Genomic DNA, 21,298 nt, shown 5'->3' with positions numbered 1-21,298 from the left:
TATAGCCTCTGCCAGGAAAGTATTACCCATCACCTTCTCGTAACGAGGGTGTTCTCTACTAAATTGAAAGGACGAAGAGCGAACGTCCGGCGCTTTAACCGGGTTAGTGGACACGGAAAGTCCACCTAGGAGAGTTGGAAAACCCTGATTCTAAACCACTGGTGCACATGGGCTCCAGTATCCTGAGGAAACAAATGTCACATGAACCTGTTGTTGGTCACCGGCTACCATGGGACTGCATCTCCTCACGATGCTCCACTGCTTTGTGAATCAGATCTTTAGGTCAAAGGCTCCGAGTGTAGCCCCCTAAGATAATCACCTGGTTCAGTTTCGGCACCCGGGCAGTATCATAGCCCTTACACAATTAAAATGAGATGACAACTTTTTGTGTGGCGCATATGTATCCGGTTCCCCTTTGTACCAATATTTATGTGTTTACAAACACATTAATTGTTATGTCCACACATTTTCGGAGTTCTTCATAACCTCCTTTTCATTATTTGATAATTTTCTTAAGTTTCAATTCCTTTTATATCTTTTTTCCCACCGATTAGGAATATGGTTTTAGCATTGAAGGAATTATCTATTCGTGGTGATTTTAGAACTACAGTTGAATATCTTATCAAAGTAATGGAATGTGAAGCTTTTATGAATCATAAGATTAATACAGAATGGTTAGATGCACGAATAGCACAAAATGATCAAGTGAGATGGTTATTGTTAGTATTTTTCTAGAATTTTAATAATTCCGTTTTACTTGAGTGCGGAATTTGTGGTGTATTGGATTTAGAGTTCATACTGCTCTACTAAATATTTGGTACTTATTTCAAGCAGTTTGGTTAGGTGCAAATAATCTGGTTGAGACCCAAACAAACGTGATCAATCGTTAGAGACATCCTATCCCCTCGTGGGATACGTAACGATAGAATGTTATTGTGATATTTTAAGAAGCCTCCATGACCCTGAACAAAGTTTGTAGAATCTTTAAATAGGCCAAAAATGTTTCATTTAGTCGACATCAAATAAAACCATCTCAGAAACATCCAAAAGAACAAGGGATCACGTCGCATTTCCATTGAATGATTACCTATGTTGTTACTAAATTTGGTATATTTTCGGGTTATCGGAGGTTATGTTTTATGCACACAAACTAATCTTTCCCAGTAAAGCTTTTATTCTCACTCCAGACCTTTTCTTTAGTGTTCACATTCAAGATAGTATTATACCGGAGATATAGAAAGCGGATAGAAAGTCAGTAGTAAGCGTTCACGTAGAACTTATATCACATGTACTGATCCTTTAATTGTTTCTTAACTGAAGTATTTTGTTGACTTATACTGGCTAAAATACAAGTAATTTTGAAAAATTCCATGACCGAGCAGATCGTAATATAAACTCTATGAAGTAATTGAATTTTGATGTGAACCATGTCAGTAGATCTACACTTCCTGGTTAGCGTCCGGTCAGTACTCATGATTAAAGGTTGGTGTCATGATGAGTAATAAGATGCAGATGTATTTACTTCTTTATCCTTCCAAATGCTGTGTCAAATATCGTTTTTGTACTTTTATTCTTTTATCTCATCTCTTTTGAACTGCATTTCTCATGTTTACATTTTTTTTACAGTTCTCATTATTTCCTCCCTTACTGAGATAATGTGTAATATGCCTTCTTAGACCAATCCCTTTATTGGTAATGATTAACCCATGGGATGTGCTTCATCAAAATGATGACGGTTATTTCACTATGTTATAATGATATTGTTCGTTTATAGCTAGTTGAAAGGGAACATGCTATATGTCGTTTGATATTGAAGTTCTAAATAGAATCGTAATTGTTCTTCTGGTATACTGCTTGTTGTAAAACGTGTGGGTTTTCATGTTGCTACCATGTAGAGTCGTCAGTAAATAGTGATTGGTAATTCCTCACCGACACGAAATAGCTTTTTTGGAATATCGCGTCGACTGATGTTAGTCTTTGACTAAACCTGTCTTCATATAACATCAAATTAAATCTCCATACGTCTATTATTTCTTATCAACTAGGGTTTATTCCCGAATTACACATTAATAGCTTGAAATATTTACTTCTTAGACAATTATTAGTCTCCCACAATCTACGATACTTAGACCTCAAGGGGAACGGGACAAAAATGTTTCAAGGTTTTCATGTGATCTTGGGACTTGAAAATCTCTTAATGAAAAGAAGCTAAAGTTACTATAGTATGTATCTCTTGACCATTGAGATAAGGAAAAAAAAACATGATAAGTTTATTGATACAGTTTTGTGAGAAATTTAAGAAGTTGTTAACTTATGGTAAATATACACGTCTTCATCGCTTTTTTAGATCTTTTTTAAGGAATTACAGATATCTCTTAACTCTCCCTTTAGTTACTATCTCTTTCTGCTCCATATTTTCTTCCATCTCTGTGTTACTACCGTGAAGTGGATCAATCTTTTAAGTATTCAGAATCCACTCACTGAGTTCTAGGTTGAAATCTCGCTTCATTTTTTTCGGTTTTAATAACTGGGTCATATCAGTAACCATCACATTTAGAGTGTGGCTAGGACTAGATAGAGTACACTAATTTTTACCCTTGGAAATAAGTTGACTGTTGTGAATATTATACTTTTTTCTTTCAAATCTTATTTCAAATTCTTATTTCACTTCAATATCTTAAAATGTATCTGTTAATTTTGATTCAAACCCTTTCTATTGTACACATTGTTATCTTAATAAACTTGTAGCTGTCCCAGCTGACGAGTCTCAGGGAGGACGAAACGCGCATCCTCGATTCCACTATCCATTTTTGCTTATAAAACTTGTAATTTGTATTAACACTATGTGAAATTGTAGTATTTTTACATGTATTTTTTGTCTTGTAAAATAGGTTGAAAAACCAGATATTCTACTTGGTGTTATATGTACTGCTTTACATATTGCAGATAACTGTTTAAAACAATTATTTCTTAATTATGAATTACATTTAGAAAGGTAAGTGAGTTTCAAGGTCACATTGTACTTTATTTCAGGTTGCTATTGGTCAGCTGTAGACCTGAAGGGTTTACATGAATAAAGTTGATCAAAGTGATCAATAGTAGAGTTGTATTACACCTTGGTGCTAACTTAACTCTGTGGATCTTGTTTGTAATGTGGAGCACCTACTCTCTCTAGTCTACAAGCTTTTGACTCGCCGATGAGTTCCGATTGAGATTATAGATAGGTTAAGTGGTTTTTTGAACACTTTCCAACCACTCCACATCAAACAAAGTTCATTGTTATGTTCAATTCAATAGACTTATTAACACAGAAAGTTAATCGATGTAGTTCGATCTGCACATTGAGGACTAAACAGCTTGAGATTGTCAATTATCAAGTGATCAATTAATACAGGGTTAATTGTATATTTCAAGGCTTGTCAGTTATTCAAAACGTTCGTTATTTCTCTGTACTCTGAAAGATTCCAGTCATTTTGTTGTTTATGACACTTGAAGATATCGACTATTCGTCAGTCATCCGAGGTTTACTGGATACACAATTCAAAAATATTCTTCTTTTTCATACCATTAATAAATTGGCGTAGACTTTGGTCACGTTAGACTTACGACTTGTATCATTAAAGAATTACTGTTTTACTACTTCTGTCTAGAACTATATACCTAACCTTAGCATTATCCACTAGTTCTTTTTATTGGAGCCTAGTATTTCAGAAGCATTTATTACCAAATACATGTAACATATGAGTATGTTTTAATGTCATGGACCGAATTGCATAGTTTCAAATGACTACAGAGCTAAATATGCTTACCTTTTTTATTCAACAAACTGATGCTGTTTCTACTCTGTTGATAGTTCAATTCGAAAAAGTCAAAATGAGACTTTTCTTGTTGGTATATTATCACTCATTACGACTGATAAGACTTCCAATGTAAGTCAAGTTGTCAACGTGCGAGACCACGTCATACACATCGATCACTAATAAGGTGAACTTGAGCTATTCAAATGGGGAAACTCATCTCAAACGTTCTTATGCCTTGTCCATTTTATAAAGTTATGGTTATATACAGTTTAAGCATTCAACCTTCAACTTTGTAGAATCATAAGTTAAAACTGAATGATACATATTCTGATAACATCTTTTTCGAAGGATACTGATTTGTGATAGACATTTAACACAGCCAGTCTACTACTGGATAGATTTCTATGATGTTCATAATTTTTACCAGTTATTTACTTCAACTTCCTTTATTTTTCTTAATGATTTCTTTTAGAGGTCAATTTCTGCCCTCGAAAACTCTGACCAATAGTGTGGACGTAACTTTGGTATCAGATTCTACGAAGTATATTGTCAGAGTAACCGTCTTCTTTTTTTGCTGTAGTTATGTCTCATATTTTTAGACAATAAGTATCTTTATTTTTAGTATTCAGGAAGAACTAACTTTTTTAATAAGTAGGTTAAGTCGAGTATGATGGTATTTTCTTCCAAAGATATTTAATTGAAACGTGTTTGCTTAGACTAACGAATATCTCAATTTTATTGTATAAGTATCCTATTTAGGGTTTTAAGAACTAAATGAGTACACTATTGTTTACTGAGTTTCAAGTTTTCACCGATGATCGTAACTCTATTTATGAATGTTCTTGTCTGTTAGGAAGTTATTTGAATTGGGATAGTCAACCTATGTTAGATTTATAGATTTCATATACTGATGTTTCTTCAGTTATTTCAATCTAGACATCTAAATTAAATATGTCGAACGCTTGTACAACTTCACTTATCTTGGAAGTCTAATCAGCCCTAATGGGTTGGTGTCTGACGAAATTTCAGCACGGATTCAAAAAGCTCATTTGGCTTTTGCCAACTTACGTCACCTATGGCGAAGACGAGATATCCGTCTATCAATTAAGGGACGAGTATACTGCGCAGCAGTTCGCTCTGTTCTACTTTACGGCTGCAAAACATGGCCATTAAGAGTAGAAGATACTCGTAGGTTACTAGTATTTGACCACAGATGTCTTAGAAATATTGCTCGCATCTGCTGGAATCACCAGGTAAGTAAGATTGAGGTTAGACACAGAGTATTAGGGAACGATGGTAAATCAGTTGATGAGGTGATGAATCTTCATCGACTAAGATGGTTGGGCCACGTGTTACGTATGTCTGAAAATCGATTACCACGACGCACTATGCTGACTAGTATAGAGGATGGTTGGAAGAGAGTTAGGGGCGGTCAAACCAAAACATGGCATCAGTGCTTGAAGTCACTAACTTCTAGTCTGAGCCATGTTGGTAGATGCAGACTACCTGGTAGGGGTCCGCGTGACTATCGTAACCAATGGTTGGAGACTCTGTATGACATGGCTCAGAATCGATCACAATGGCGTAGGTGTATACACTCTTTATCTTCCCTTAAACCTTGAGATTAAAATTGCTTTCTATCTTTCTTTCTCCCTGTTCTATATCCTTATATACAATCTTTCTTTTATATATTACCACCATTAAATTAACTACTATGAATTCGGTGTTTATCTTGTTGTGCTAATGAAGTATGGCAACTTGGACCGATGCATATATGTGCCTGGTCCTACGTTGTTGCTGACTGACTGATGATCACCGTCAATCATATATGTACCATTATTTTCTTTACGTGTAAGAAATATTTTGTCTCGTCTACAGCATATCATATGTGCAGTGGTGTGAAGTAATTGCTGTTCCTAGCCGAGTTCATATCCGGACCACTCAGCATCATCCAATCAAAAACTGATCATTGTATAATTCATGCCGTAAATTACCTCCTGTAAAACCAAGATGTTCAAATCAATACCTCAATGATTTGTAGTAAAAAATTTCACGTTTGTTTATTGATTAGTACTGGTTTAATTCTAGTTATTAGGTTAACTTCACTTCTACTGTTTCTCACTACCGAATACTTTTTTTGTGATAACGTGGTTTACATATTTAGGTTCTACGTACTGGACCATCGAATTTTAGTCTTATCTGTTGTGATACTGTATTAGATTTGGAAGTGCATCGTGTGCCTGGTGATGGTTTATTGGTTTGTCATGAAGCTGCTAGCTATATGACTTATTGTCATGAAGAATCTCAAGGTTATCGCACGGTAATCAACAATCGTACGATGATGCTGTGTAAAGAAACTGATCCAACTGTTTTACGGTATGTTTTGTGATTTCATTAAATGTTCGTTTATGTTGCTGATTTTTATTAATATAGAGCATTCAAACCTTAAATTACTTTTATAGCAATGTAATGTATTCAGGTATTATGGATAGTAGACTAGCTTTCAGGATACGCACTGAAATCTCACTGTCCATCTATATTTTATTACGCCCTCAAATGCTTTGGTATGGTCGAGGGTGGAGAGAGTCAGCTCTACCTCTCGAAATGGTCTCACATGTCCTCGCGTATACAGCCACTGTCAGGGTTGTCGTACTCACTGCATTCTCGTGGCGTGGTTGTTGTTTGCGAAATTGCGAGAACGGAAGACGAATATCTATTGCTTTAACCGGGTTGGTGGACAGGGAGGGTCCACCTAGGGGAGTTGGGAAGCCCTGATTGCAAATCAATGGTGCATATGATTTCAAGGATCCTGAGGGAATAAAAGGTGTATGAACCTATTGTTGGTCACCGGCTACCATGGGACTGCATCTCTTAAAGTTGCTTCATTCCCTTGTGGATTAGACTTCCATGTCAAAGGCTCGTGGAGTGGCCCCCAAGAAAACCACCTGCTTTGGTTTAGGCGCTCAGGCATTATTCCAGCCCCCACACAAATCAAATGATTTGTGGGGCATATGTATTTGGTGCCATCTTGTATCAATGTTTGCGTGTTCAAATAAATAAATATATTATTACATTTCAAAATACACTTACAGTGTAGAATAAACGTTTTAAGCAACAAAATATGTCGTTATTTAGGATGTACATCTCCACCACTAAGTATGAAATACTTTTAAAACTCATCACTGTCAAAGGTTATTCTGAAGTGGTGATAATATTGAGATTTCTTTCACTCTAAATGAAATTGGTTGTTGAAGAAATCTTCACATCAGCACGAAGCTCAGCTTAGCTTTTGTGCGTTTATTCTTCCCGTGAGACTACCAAAGAGCGAGAATGCTGTTCATTTTTCTCTTGTATATTATTGTACACCTTTAAAGCGTGTTTTCTGAAAAGAGACTATCTTTGGTTACATGCATTTTATCATGTTTTCACTAAGCACTGTTTTCTTACATTGAAAAGAATGGTAATTTTAAGTGTAAAATATCAGGTAAATGGGATAAGTTGGTTGTTGATAAGGCAAGTATTGCAATCTTTTGTAAATTTTAAGTGTATTAGACGTTATTATCACCACCTACTCTGATATACTACTTTGCAGCAGACTATGATCGTATAAGCAAATAGATAGAAAGATGACGACAGAACATCATTACATGGATAAGTTCGAGGTTCAAACCTTACTCCAACTTCAATTCGAAGAGTTGAGAAATATTATTATTTCTTAGATAAATAGTGTCAAAAAAACTCAAGTTATGTCAGCAATGATGAATAGTGGCTATCCGTCATCGCTTATAAAGCTTATGAATTCAGCCAATATCGAAGCAGTCCGCACAGGATGCACATATGTCAACGAGAGACTGATCAATTGTAGTCCTAGATAACAATGAGAAGATACAAGTAAACAACACCAAGTTATGTCAGTTTAATTGTTATTGTAAATCTTTCTTTTGCTTTGTACATCGTTTTACTAAATTATGTTATTCGTGACATTCTACTACAACATTACATAATTTTATATTCTAATTAGATCTCATTCTGCTGGAAAACTTCTTCAATATTGTGTTACTGAAGGATCACATGTTTGTGCAAATGAAGTATATGCTCTTATTGAAGTGATGAAAATGATATTTGAACTACGTGTTCCAACTTCAGGTATTATCACTTTGAAACGTATTCCTGGAGCAATTCTTGAACCTGGTACAGAACTGGCTCGTATTGAATTAGACGAATTAAATCAATTGAAACCTTTACAAATATTTAGGTTAGTATTTTGTTTCTTGATATTACCCATAAATAATGAAGAGGCTTTGTAGCTGAAAACACCTTTTACACTATCAATTATGGTAATCAGTACTCTAGTATTCTTTTGGTACTATACGAGCAATCCTTACTAATTTCCACATCGAATCAGACTGATCAGTTGATCAGAGAAGGCAATGACATGATCTAAATTTTCAATTGTTTAATTTTTCTTATGAGAAGGGGTTTTGTGGAGATTTTAGTAATTTTGTATAGTTGGAATCATGAGTCAGTTGATGCTAGACCACCATGGAAAACCTCGAAGCACCAGAAGGCCGTTTCGTTCTATTTTGGGACTCCTCAGCAGTGCGCACCCACGATCCTGCCTCACGAGATTCGAACCTGGGACATATCAGTCTCACGTGTGAGCGCTTTTAACCTCTAGACCACTGATCTGGCCAGCATCCAACGGTGTAAATGTCTAACTCCAACTAATCCACCAAATTGAGCAACCGATCATCAATGTCTTCAGTGAGTTAATATCTCATAATAGCACGAAACGGCCTTCCAGTGCTTACAGGTTTTTCCATGGGGGTCTAGTTTCAATGGAACCATGATTTCAACAATAAGAATTGTATAAAACTGTATTTGGTGATCATTATCACAGTAACATAATAATGTTAGTTATGAAACAATATGTTTAGCAAATGATGAAATAGGGTATTTTGGTAGTCAAGACTAATTAAGTTAATATTAATAGTACCATACAATGTTTGTTCTTGTTGAAAAAAAAAATTATGTTCTTTTTTTCTCATAGCAACTAATACATTAAGATACAATGATGGTTATATTTACACATCGTAAGAGATTGGATTGTTTTTTTTTCTGTTTTTTTGTTGTTTCTGTTCTGATTAACGAATAATGTCAATAAGTAGAACAAATCGAAGTTAAAAGTTAATTGTCATCTTTATCGATTCCGTTGATTCTTTGAATGAATTGGGTTATTTCATGTAGTAAGCTTTAACGATCCATTAGTGATACTTATGTTGTTCAATCCAGTTATCATCTTCAGATCAACTTCATATAGAATATTGATGTGGATGTGTATATGATCATAGATAGTTATTTTGTTGTCAATTATTGTAATAAACTATAGAAATCTAATCTTTTTCAGTCAGTCAGCTACAACGTAGGACCAGGCACATATATGCATCGATCCAAGTTGCCATACCTTGTTAGCATAACAAGATGAACACCGAATTCATAGAAGTAGTTAATTTAGTGGTGGTAATATATAAAAGAAAGATTGTATATAAAGATATAGTACAGGAAGAAAGACAGATATGAAACAATTTTAATCTGAAGGTTTAAGGGAAGATAAAGAGTGTATACACCTACGGCATGGTGATCGATTCTGATCCATGTCACCTAGTGAGAATCCTTCTCTTAAATGTAATTCAGAATTGAATATTGAACTATACTCAATCATTGGATTCTTATTACTAGCAGGATCTCTTTAGTTAGAATATTTCTCATCTATTATATTCTTAATATATTTTAAAGTGTAGCAGAAAAAATTTGTAGCTCATGTGTATATTCGTGGTGTTGTCACATTCACTGAGCTAGATGGTTCGATTGTGTAAACTTTATTTTCATTCTGATTAAAATGAATCATGCTCTACTTCAACAATTATCGAGTTTTTTAAGTCATTTCAGTGACACTAAGTCAATTCATTTCGATGACCTTATTGATGACTTGTAGTCAAGATTGTGGATTAAGGAAATTTTAAGTGTGCTGTGACAGTTTCTAGAATCATGACGTTCATGTCAATCCTCGTTCGATATACATTATGAGAAAGATCCAGTTTATTGATCCATATGTAAAAATTCGATAAGTCGCACTGTTAGAGGTTAAAGGAATGGTGTTATAACTTTTGGCCGAGTGGATGCCCTGTTAACGTATGACATGATTAGACCGCGAATCAGAGAGCAGCGAATTATCGATCGGAACAGTGACACGGAAACCGTACGAGCAGTCTCGAGTACTTATCGGTCCTGATTATGCTTAGCCCAGCCAGTTAAGTTCAAAACAGCCTCTGCAGTATGAGTCGTTATATTTCAATCATACTGAGTTTATGTATCAATCAAACAGACCACATCGTACGATAAAATAGAAAATAACATTTGTACAAGATTTAGCTAAATGTGTCTGTGAATGGGGGAGATAGTAAGTGATAGACAGGGCATAATTCAAGAACGGTAAATCTTATGACAATAGTTCATAAGTCAAAATAAAGTTCTTAATAAGGGGAACATGAATATCAATAGTTGAGTTATTTAGCAATCATACGATAGAAAATATATGCTTAGTATTGGTTCATAAATGGATCCCAAAGTTACTATTCACTATTCTTATCGGACATAACAAATCGAATATTTAGTGTAAAGGCTAAGATACATGGAAACAACAAACTTTTGAAAACAAATAGTTATATACAACATCATCAGAACGATGACTGATTAAGAGCTTGTGGAAATTTCTTTTAAGTCACTTCTACATGAAGTTAACAGTGATATAGTTGTCCAGAAGAACAATACAAACCGCATGATCCAATTAAATAACTTACAGAGCTCAATCCTACCGAAAGCATTCATATGTTCTCTTTGTGTGTTGATGCAGATATCAAATTCTGAGCTTCAGAATCATATATTCGTTTGAACTGTCGGGATAAAATCAATAAGCATTACATAAAATGTGTCAGTCAGTCAGTCAGTTACAATGTAGAACTTCGTACGTACGTACATCAGTTCGAATTGCCATAGCACAATAACACATAGATGCAGTTGTCGATTCAAATCCCATAGTGGTAGAAGTAGTACGAGTATAAGCAGTAATCGGAAAAATTAGGATTTGAAGATGTTATTCAAGGAGTATAATCCGATGAAATAAATTTGGAAAGAGAAAAAAGATAGGGCCATGAAGAATTCAGAAGATTAGAATTCGGGAGAACACAAAGATTAGATGCACCTTCGCCATTTCAAACGATTTTGAGTCATGTCATGTGGAATTCATAATAAGTAATATTCTTCTATGATGTTTTTCGATTGAGCTACACTTAGCTTTTGTTAAAAAGCAAATTGTATATATCATCGTATATTTTTTTTTTTTTTTTTAGTGGACCTTTCACTTTACCTACTGAATACAGTAGTGATATTAGTCAATCCTCCTCCTCCTCATCATATTCTCGAAAATTATTATTTCTTCCACAATCTAATATACTTTACCCAACTACAAATAATCATTATCCATCATCTACACAATCCATTGAAGAGATTAAATCAAATATTCCTCATCATCATTTACTGAATGATTGGAAATGTCTTAATACAAAATCCAATTGTCTAATTAATCCATTATCATACAATAATGATGTTAGTCCTAATTCCGGTGGTGATCCAATGTTGATGCTTACTAATTCAACTACTAATGGAAAATTACATTTACAATTTACTCGATTGCTGGCATCATTAGAACAAATTTTATTTGGTTATTGTTTATGTGAACCATATTTTAGTAAATCATTAATGAAAACATTAAATCAATTTCTTACATTGTTATATAATCCACGTTTACCACTTCATGAATTACAAGTTAGTGTATTGAATTATTTTTTTCTTTTCTTGGTTTCATACTTTATTAGCTCAATGACTCCTCAGCAGTGCGTATCCACGATACCGCCTCTTGAGATTCGAACCCAGGACCTATCGGTCTCGCGCGTGAGACCGTCTTCAACTGGCATTCAAGTGTAGATACTAGGTTGTTGGAGGAAATATTTGACCCAGGTTCCGCATTACTTGGGACTTGTCACCTTAGAGTTTCTTTAATCTTGACGGAACTAATGTTTTCCGTGAGATTCCAACCGAATTCATTAAATGTCACAATCAGAGAAGTGACTATTCACCGATTTCTGTCGTGACTTCGCCTCATGTATGACATATATATTTACATTGATTGGTCATTGGTTGGTAACTATTATTACATTTATTTGGTCTTTATTACTGATCAAGTTGTAATGTGGTCACTAATTAAAGCGCCTAGATATCTTGTGCGCTACATTATGGTTTAAAGTCAGTCGAAAGGAAGCTACGCAACTTGGTTTAATGATTTAAGCTAAGCAAACTTTTCAATAATTTTCACTGTAATTATATTTAGTCAAATAGAAATATCGTCATCTTGTAGTGAACGAACACTGTTGCGAACAGTCAATTTATTGTTTATTATAAAATTACAGAGTTCATTTGTAAAATGTGACAACCGTATATTCAATACCTTGTTTGAAAATCTTTCATTAGTTGTCCTTTACATACTTCTTGATTCTTTTGTCTTCTTTTCTCTTTCCTTCAGTTCAATCTTCTCAACCTTCTTTTAACCGGTATTCCACTTCTGATCGATGTTATATACTACTTATGTCGACAGACATAATAATAATAATAATATCATGGACACATGTAACAAAATATTATAGACCAAGGTTAATAACATTAACACACATCTATAGTCATCATCATAAACCTCTAACTTACCAGTAAAATGAACGCCTTAATCCAAATATTATTAATCAATAATTGAAAAATGTCAAACTAAATTTCATTGTATCAAAACAATGATTGGAAGTAATTTGTTTGTTATGAAAAAATTTCACAGACTTATTCAGTATGAAGAGATTTTAATCGGTTGGCTTAAACATTTGATTTCCATTTAAATCATGAACTGATTTATATTAGATCACCACCATCTTAAACCTCGAAACCCTGGACGGCCATTCCGTCCTAGTTGACCCTTTTATCTCTGGCATTACATCATGAGCACGACTTGAATTCTGTAATAATTTTGACTATTTACGTTATAAAGCCATAGTTTTTGCTTGAGTTATAAATGACCCTGAAATTTCCCAGAAAATATGATTCGCCTGAAATATTATATCTTTTTCCTTGCTCAACAAATTTCATCATCACTTCAGTCTGTCACTCACAGCGTAGAACTTCGTACGTATGTACATCAGTTCGAGCTGCCATACCACATTAGCACAGAGATCAAGTTGTTGATTCAAACCCCATAGTGGTAGAAGTAGTAAGAGTATAAGCATTACGTGAAAGATTAGGGTTTGAAGATGTTATTGAAGGAGTATAATACAGTGCAATAAATTTGAAAAGAGAAAAAGGATAGGGACATGAATTCAGAGAATTAAAATTTGGAAGAACACAAAGAGTGGATGCACCTTTGAATTCGGGGGTCGCCATGTCAAAAGATGTTTTTCCTTATGCTTAAAGTTAGTATTTGCAAGAAACAGGCGGTTATCTGAGCACAGCTGCAACAGACGGTCGCCATTATCTGTTCTTTCATCATCACTTAATTCTTTTTAATTTTTGAGTATGTATATATAATCTTATTCTTATTAAATTCACTTCGTATTATTTACTTAAACCTTCCTATTGATATTTAGCACTGCAATCGATCAGTCTGTTATTCGCATATGTGCAAACTGTGCGTATTACCTCGATACAGCCCTAATTCACAAGCATTATAAGCAAAGATGGTTAGTGGCTAGCAGTGAAATCCAAGTGAATTTAAACTTCACCCCATCGCACAAGCAAGTGACTATCAGGACTGAGTAGCTAAGTGGATAACGCGATGGCGTTTGGAGTGAAAGGTACTGGGTTCGAGTTCCAGAGTGAACATCAACTCTGAGATGCAAGTACATCCAGCTGACGAGTTCCACATAAAATGAAACACCTGTCCTGGATTCCACTGCTAGCCACTATCCATCTTTGCTTAATGTTAAGTTGGTTATACATTCCACTTAAATCCAAATGTATTCAACTTAATTTACTGTATATATATATATATATATATATATATATATATATATATAATTGGTAGTCAAATAGAGATACTCATCGACAATAATACATCAACATAAACAATTATCATATAGTTCAAGGTGTGAGTCAATTGAAGCTAGACCACCATCGAAAACCTGGAAGCACTGGACGGTCGTGGTCGGTTGCTCAAACATCGTGGATTGGTTGAATTTAGACATTAACACCGTTGGATGCCGGCTCAGTGGTCTTTCGTTTAAGGGCTCTGGCTCGAGACTGGTAGGTTCTGGGTTCGAATCTCACGAGTGCGGGATCGTGGATGCGCACTGCTGAGGAGTCCCATAGTGGGACGAAACGGCCTTAAAGCAGTGTTTCCAGGTTTTCCATGGTGGTCTAGCTTCACTTGACTCACACCTTCAATTATCGTTGTAGTTTTGATATATACTTTTCCATTTTATCTTTTACTTTGATGATGTTTTTTTTTTTTAACTTATTCTTCATATTCTAGGATACAATAGCACATTTAAAAGGTCAATTACCATCTAGTATGGAAAAATCATTACGTTTACATGCTAAACTTTATGCAGATCAAGCTACATCAGTATTAGCTAATTTTCCATCAGAAGCAATTATACAAATAACGGATGAATATTTAAAACAAATTAATAATGGACAATTAACAGATTGTTCTGTATTAGAATTTCAACGTATTACACAACGTTTAATTGATTTAGCAGAACGTTATAAACATGGTCTACGTGGTCATACTGTTCGTGTTATATCACAATTATTTATGGGTTATGTTGTTATTGAAAAACATTTTCAACATGGTTAGTACTGTAATTTTGATGATGATAAAGGCTATTTGTTTCTATCAAGATTTTTTGTGAAAGTTTCTTATGAATTATGTTTTAAACGAATCTTCAATACACTTAGAACTATTTGTCTGAATCTTCCCATTGATGTGTTAGGACTGCAACTGGTCAGTCTCTTATTGGCGTATGTGCATACTGTGTGTATTGCCTCGATATAGCCTAAATTCACAAGCAATATAAGCAAAGATGGATAGTGGCTAGTAGTGGAATCCAGTTTGACGCCCCTTTCGTCCTATTTGGGACTCGTCAGCTGGAAGTACCTGCGTCTCGGAGTTGATGTTCACTCTGGGACTTGAACCCAGTACGGTTCGCTTCAAACGCCATCGCGTTATCCGCTCATCTACTGAGTCCTGATAGTCACTTGCTTGTGCAATGGAGTGAAGTTTAAATCCACTTGGTATTACTTTTTTGAATCTTCTCATCTTCAATACCGTTTAATTTTCAATTTTTGTTTTCAAACTACTCATAATATTGGAGTCGATTATTTACTGTTGTTATGAAAAAAATAATACCATTTCTATCTTCAACAGAAGTCTGTACCATAGTAAATCCTCTCCTACTTCTTTAATTGTAATATTCTTATAAACGCATTCATCTTAACTGGGAGACTATTAATAATTCCGCCTGTAGCTCCTCCGAGGGCTACTGCCGGTCCCATCGCGAGTAAATTACAGTTGCATAAGTCGAAAGCAAAACTGTACCTTTGTTTTTACAAAACAACTGTCTATCTAAAAATAGTTTGCAGTTCATATGTTAAACCTATTAAATATAAAATTATCCACATTTCATCTTAGACAATTGGATACGATCGATAATATATACCTTGATATTTATTTCTGTCTTAGTTGACACTCATCAGATACTGATACTCTGTGAGGAATTTGGACTTCAGTCCGGAATTATATCATTCATAGATGTTTTCAACCGTCCTACATCTAATAAAATATATCAGTAGTATTAAATCATGTAGATCAATGGATAAAGTAATCGTTCGAATTTGATCCTTACTAAGCATTAGATTATACGATATGTCCTACTACTGAATATCTTATATATTTGTTCAATTTTCAGTTCTGTATGTATACTCTATTGATTAATATTGAAATTTTATTAGTTGAGATCATGAATCAACTGAAGCTAGACCACTATGAAAAAACCTGAAGGCACTGGACGACCATTTCGTCCTATTGTGGGACACTTCAACAGTGCGCATCCATGATCCCCGCCTCACGAGATTCAAACCCAGGACCTATCAGTTTCGCGCGTGAGCGTTTAACCTTTAGACTAGATTCCTGATCTCAACTAATAAAATTACTATAATATCCAAAAAACCACTTCTGATATTATTATTGAAATATCGGTAGATAGATTCTACATCTTTTAGGATCTTAATATAACCACATATAGAATCTTAGTGTTTCAATTATTGACAGAATGTTGATGATTATTTTGAGGTTAGAGATTTTCATTTCAATTTAGAGATGATGTCAATAATCAGTGTTTATCGATGTCCAATAATCAATCGATTTGAACTAACATTTATGGTGAGACTAAACTTTATGGACGAGCCAATCGGAAGCTTTCGTTAGTTTTCAAGGTCACGGCGCTAAGTTCGGTACCTAATGCTTACGTACGATCGGTTTACAACGGATTTTAGGGAATACGTGATAATTCAGCGTCTACAAGAGAAGTGATCATAAGATTTTGGAGCGAAATTCAATTATCCATTTGGATAAATAGAGTTTTGGCATTATAGTTGTTGTCAGTTCGTGATGAAAACTCTAAGTATAATTCCTAATCTTAACCATGAACTGTTAATCATAATTTGAATTCTTCACACAGGTTTATAACCCTCATTTAGTCTTAGTTATTATGTTGACACTCTCAGGGTCACTCTATCGTCGCTCAAAGGTCGTCCATAAATTATAGTCTCACCCTAAACCTTAACTCTAACCCTAAACCATACCAACATATCAATAACATTGAAGCTATGTGGTCGAGGCTAAAAGAATTTTTGAGACCTTTTCATGGTTCCAGAGGTCGACTACTATGGAGCCATATGGATGAGTTCCTGTACTGTATGCACTATGATTTTATAACTTCTGTACCTATATCTGACCTTGAGAAGTTTTTGAGTCATGTAAAAGAAAACAGTATCCGCTTTAATTTTTTAGTTATGCATAATATATTTTTACTATATATTAACTGTCTTCTGATTGGCTAATATTTCTCATTTAAGATTCATTCAAAGGTCGTCCATGCAGTTTAGTTTCGTCACATTTATTCTCCAGAAATTAATTGAAAACAGCACTAATTTCTTGTGTTTTTCACTTTTCCTACCGTTTTATAATGTTGTTAACACATGTTATTGTTGTTTCTTTGCTTTCTTTTTTCTTTATCCATTTATTAGGTCAATATGATAAATGTATACGTCATTTATTAGCTAAATGTCAAGGATCAACATTATGGGGTAATGCACCAAAATCTTGTGTATGCCCTGGTGAAAATACAATTATAGAAGATGATTTAATCAGCAATTTTACATTACATTTAGTACCATTTAATTTTCGTAATTTAATACAACCAAATTCTATATCAGATATTGTTTCAGTTATATTTTCACATAGACAATTAATAATGAAAAATGTATTAATTATAAATCTGATACAATCATTAATTGAAAGACGTGAATTATGTATGACTGATCAATTACAATGTTGTTTAAAAGCATTAACTGAATTAGGTGGTACAAGAAATTCTAAAGTAGCATTAACAGCACGTCAATTACTTATTTCTGTACAAACACCATCATATGAATTAAGAAGAAATCAAGTAAGTGATCATGTTTCTTGGTTATTATTCATCATCTTGAATGATGAATAGTTTTCCAATCTCTTTTTCTTAAGTATGAAATGTAGTTCGCCATGAGAGAGCATTCTTAAATTGGTAGAGAAGATGATTGTTATGTTGTATTACTTGAACATCTGAAAGTGATGGACTGTATCTTTCATCCTAACACATTATCATTTCTTAATTGCCTTGAAATTCTAGTAAGATCGATGAATATCTAATTATTTGAGTATTCCAAACCGGTTACCGACCATAGCTGGTATTACTATGCTAGACTTATACTTGACAAACCTACTTAAAAGTATACTTTCTCCATCTTGATTCAGTGGACTGATTATTTAATCATATATGAGCAATGTATATGAATATTTCTTTTTTTATTTAAACATTCTATATAAACACATAAATATTAGTACAAAGGGGCACCAGATATATATGCGCTACACAAATCTCATTTGATTTGTGTGAGGGCTGTGATACTGCCCGGGTGACTAAACTGAAGCAAGTGGTTTTCTTAGGAAGCCACACCCCGATATTTTGACCTAATGGTCTGATCCACAAGGCCGTGGAGCATCTCGAGGAGATGCAGTCCTATGGTAGGCAGTGACCAACGATTGATTCATACGCCATATGTTCCCTCAGGATACTGGAGCCCATGTGCATCATTGTTTTGAAATCAGGGTTTTCCAACTCTCCTAGGTGAACTTTCCGTGTCCACCAACCCGGTTAAAGCAATGAACATTCGCTTTTCGTCCTCTCAATTTCGTAAATAACACTCCCGCCACTGTTTGTACATTAACTTGACATTGTCAACCGTTTCATTCACATTCACGCTGAATATGTTAACAAGTCTAATTTTGTTCTAAAAATAAGAGACAGTTCTCGCTAATTTTGAAATATGATACGTTTTAAAACAAAATTCTAGTGATTTTATATAATTGATATCATGAAGCAATTGAAGCTAGACCATCATGGAAAAAGCTGCAAGCACTGGATGTCTGTATCGTCCTATTTTGGGACTCCACAGCAGTGCGTATTCATGGTGGTCTAGCTGCAATCGACACATGATTTTAATTATATAAAATTACCGAAATCTCTACAAAACAAACCCCCTTCTGATAACATTCTAATGAATTTGAAATCTTTACATTCAATTTATTTTAATGATTGAACTTATTTCACTTAACCTTCTTTATATTTAGTTCACTTCGACTGTTTATTCTAATCTACCGTTTAATAGTGTAACAACTAACAAGGATATCTCACCTTGAATACCAATGGTTTAGGTCATTCTAACCGCTACATCATGTATCATGTTTATGTTTTGTCTTTTTTTGTTTTTTTTTCAGTTAGTTACTCACATGCAAAAATTTTATTCATAAATCTATAAATTTCAGGTCAATTGAAGAAGTTCTGCACCTTTTCTTTTTGTTTTCGTTTAATCTTTAATTGTCCATATCGCCCCCGAATGCCCTGGTACGGTTGAGAGTGGAGAGAGTCCGCTCTCCCTCTCTAAATGCTCTCATATGGCCACGCGAATATATAGCCTCTGCCAGAGAAGTCCTACTCATTACCATCTCGTGGCGGGGGTGTTGTTTACGAAAGTGAGAGGACGAAGAGCGAATGTCCGGCGCTTTAACCGGATTGATGGACATGGTGCGTCCACCTAGGGGAGTTGGAAAACCCTGATTCGAAACCAATGGTGCACATGCGCTCCAGGATCCTGATGGAACGAATGGCGTATGAACCTATTGTTGGTCACCGGCTACCATGGGACTGCATCTCCTCACGATGCTCCACTGCTTTGTGGATCAGATCTTTAGGTCAAAGGCTCCGGGTGTGTCCCCCTAAAGAAAAACGTCTGCTTCGGTTTGGGCACCTGGACAGAATCACAGCCCTCAAACAAATCAAATGAGATTTGTGAGGCGCATATTTATTTGGTGCTTTTTGTACCAATATTTATGTGTTTAAATAAAATTAAAAAAAAATTGTCCATATCTTTACTTAACATACATTAGTAACTAAGATCTTGGCAAGCTCTAATTTGGTATCATGAAAGAGAACTCAAAAAAAAAACAATTGCATAATATCATACGTGAAATTTCATTGATTTGCATTTTATTTTTTTGTTTTTTGTGTGATGTCTTATTTATCGATTACTAATTCATCATTCTTTCGATGCACATTTTGTGATCAATGCTGAAATCTGTTAGAATTAAGCTAAGTACTTCTATTCCTCATTTTAAATAAGGTTTTACCACAGAATGCAAAGTGAACATCAAATCTGAGATGCAGGTACATTCAGCTGATGAGCCCCAAATAGGACGAAACGCACGTCAAACTGGATTCCACTTTTAGCCACTATCCATCTTTGCTTACTATATATATAGTTTATCGTCGATGTCATTGAATCATCGTCATTTTTTTCTTGAGTGAATTGAATCAATATTTATAATTATGATTGAATAGTTTAATATTAGAAATATTTAAATTACAATCTATAAGAACATTCGTCTAAATTAGAGCGAATAGTTTCACAGTATTCGGGCACCGAGTTGATGTAAGACATTTCTTTGAAAAAGCTTGAACCACAGTGTCAGGTGAAACGTTGGATTTACTTCAAATTCATTCGCTGAGATCTTACAAATATAACTTGCTTACTTACTTACGCCTGTTACTCTCAATGGAGCATAGACCGCCGATCAGCATTCTCCAACTCACTCTGCCCTGTTTCATTTAAAGTACAAGTTTATGCATTTGTCTTCGAACTAAAGTTTTATCATGACATAGATTTATACTTATTCTCTGAATGAAAGTAAATGAAGGAGAGGGGTCTAAATCTGCTCTCTATAAACACTAAAGACCGATATCTTTATTTACTTAATTATCACTAAATAATTTTTCTTATTGTTTTTATCCTTCTTTACTCTTACACCCCCCCCCATTTCCAGTCTAGTTGACCTTTTATTTTTTATATATAAATGTTCTGAACAAGTACAGTATGTGTGATCAGATTGTTCAAAATGTATTGCGCTAATATATCATCCCATAGTTCTAATAATCTTCGTCTTCTTATTACACTATAGAAATTTATCAAATGGACTAATTGCTTTGAAGTTCATTGAAAAGCCTAAATTACCTGGTTTTTCTCTTTAGCACAAATTCTCATTATATAAAGCTCCTAAACTAATACAAAACAACTACACAATAAGGTGGTTTTGTGAAGATTTCAGTATTTTCATAGTTGAAATCATAAGTGAATTGAAGCTAGACCATCATGGAAAACCTAGAAGATACATATCCTGGAGTCCTAGTGAGAAGCAGTGACCAGTGGAGTTCAACCAGGTCTATTGTGAGATAACAAATCACTGAAGACAATTGGTGAACGGTTGCTCAAACTTCGTGGATTGGTTGAAGTTAGACATAAACACCATCGGATGCCGGCACAGTGGTTTAGTGGTTAAGCGCGCGCGAGACTGATAGATCCTGGGTTCGAATCTCGTGAGGAGGGATCGTAAATGCGAACTGCTAAGGAACTACACAATACTCTTGTTGGTTCCCTAGCTTAATCTGTGCATAGGTTAAAATAACTTCTATGCTTAACCAAATTAGTAATAACCTCTTAAATTTGTAAATATCATAATCAAATTATCTTACATT

The 21,298-nt window shown here is 34.6% G+C and overlaps 1 protein-coding gene across 1 annotated transcript in view; it reads left to right on the top strand.

Annotated features, from left to right (window-relative positions):
* Positions 1-21,298, top strand: part of Smp_123710 (acetyl-CoA carboxylase) — a gene marked incomplete at its 5' end in the record, with an annotated part of 90,303 nt that overhangs the window by 22,208 nt on the left and 46,797 nt on the right. Inside the window, 9 exons of the mRNA XM_018797004.1 lie at positions 555-705; positions 2,892-2,995; positions 4,273-4,354; positions 5,965-6,176; positions 7,822-8,055; positions 11,471-11,684; positions 14,422-14,743; positions 17,199-17,258; positions 17,388-17,620. Coding sequence (XP_018652089.1) covers positions 555-705; positions 2,892-2,995; positions 4,273-4,354; positions 5,965-6,176; positions 7,822-8,055; positions 11,471-11,684; positions 14,422-14,743; positions 17,199-17,258; positions 17,388-17,620 — 1,612 coding nt within the window. The remainder of the gene's footprint in view (positions 1-554; positions 706-2,891; positions 2,996-4,272; positions 4,355-5,964; positions 6,177-7,821; positions 8,056-11,470; positions 11,685-14,421; positions 14,744-17,198; positions 17,259-17,387; positions 17,621-21,298) is intronic.

Source organism: Schistosoma mansoni, chromosome 4 (genome assembly GCF_000237925.1).
Source record: "Schistosoma mansoni strain Puerto Rico chromosome 4, complete genome".
Classification (NCBI taxonomy): Eukaryota; Metazoa; Platyhelminthes; class Trematoda; order Strigeidida; family Schistosomatidae; genus Schistosoma; species Schistosoma mansoni.
The sequence above is the reverse complement of the archived record's forward strand: the minus strand, read 5'-3'. Positions and strand labels throughout refer to the sequence as shown.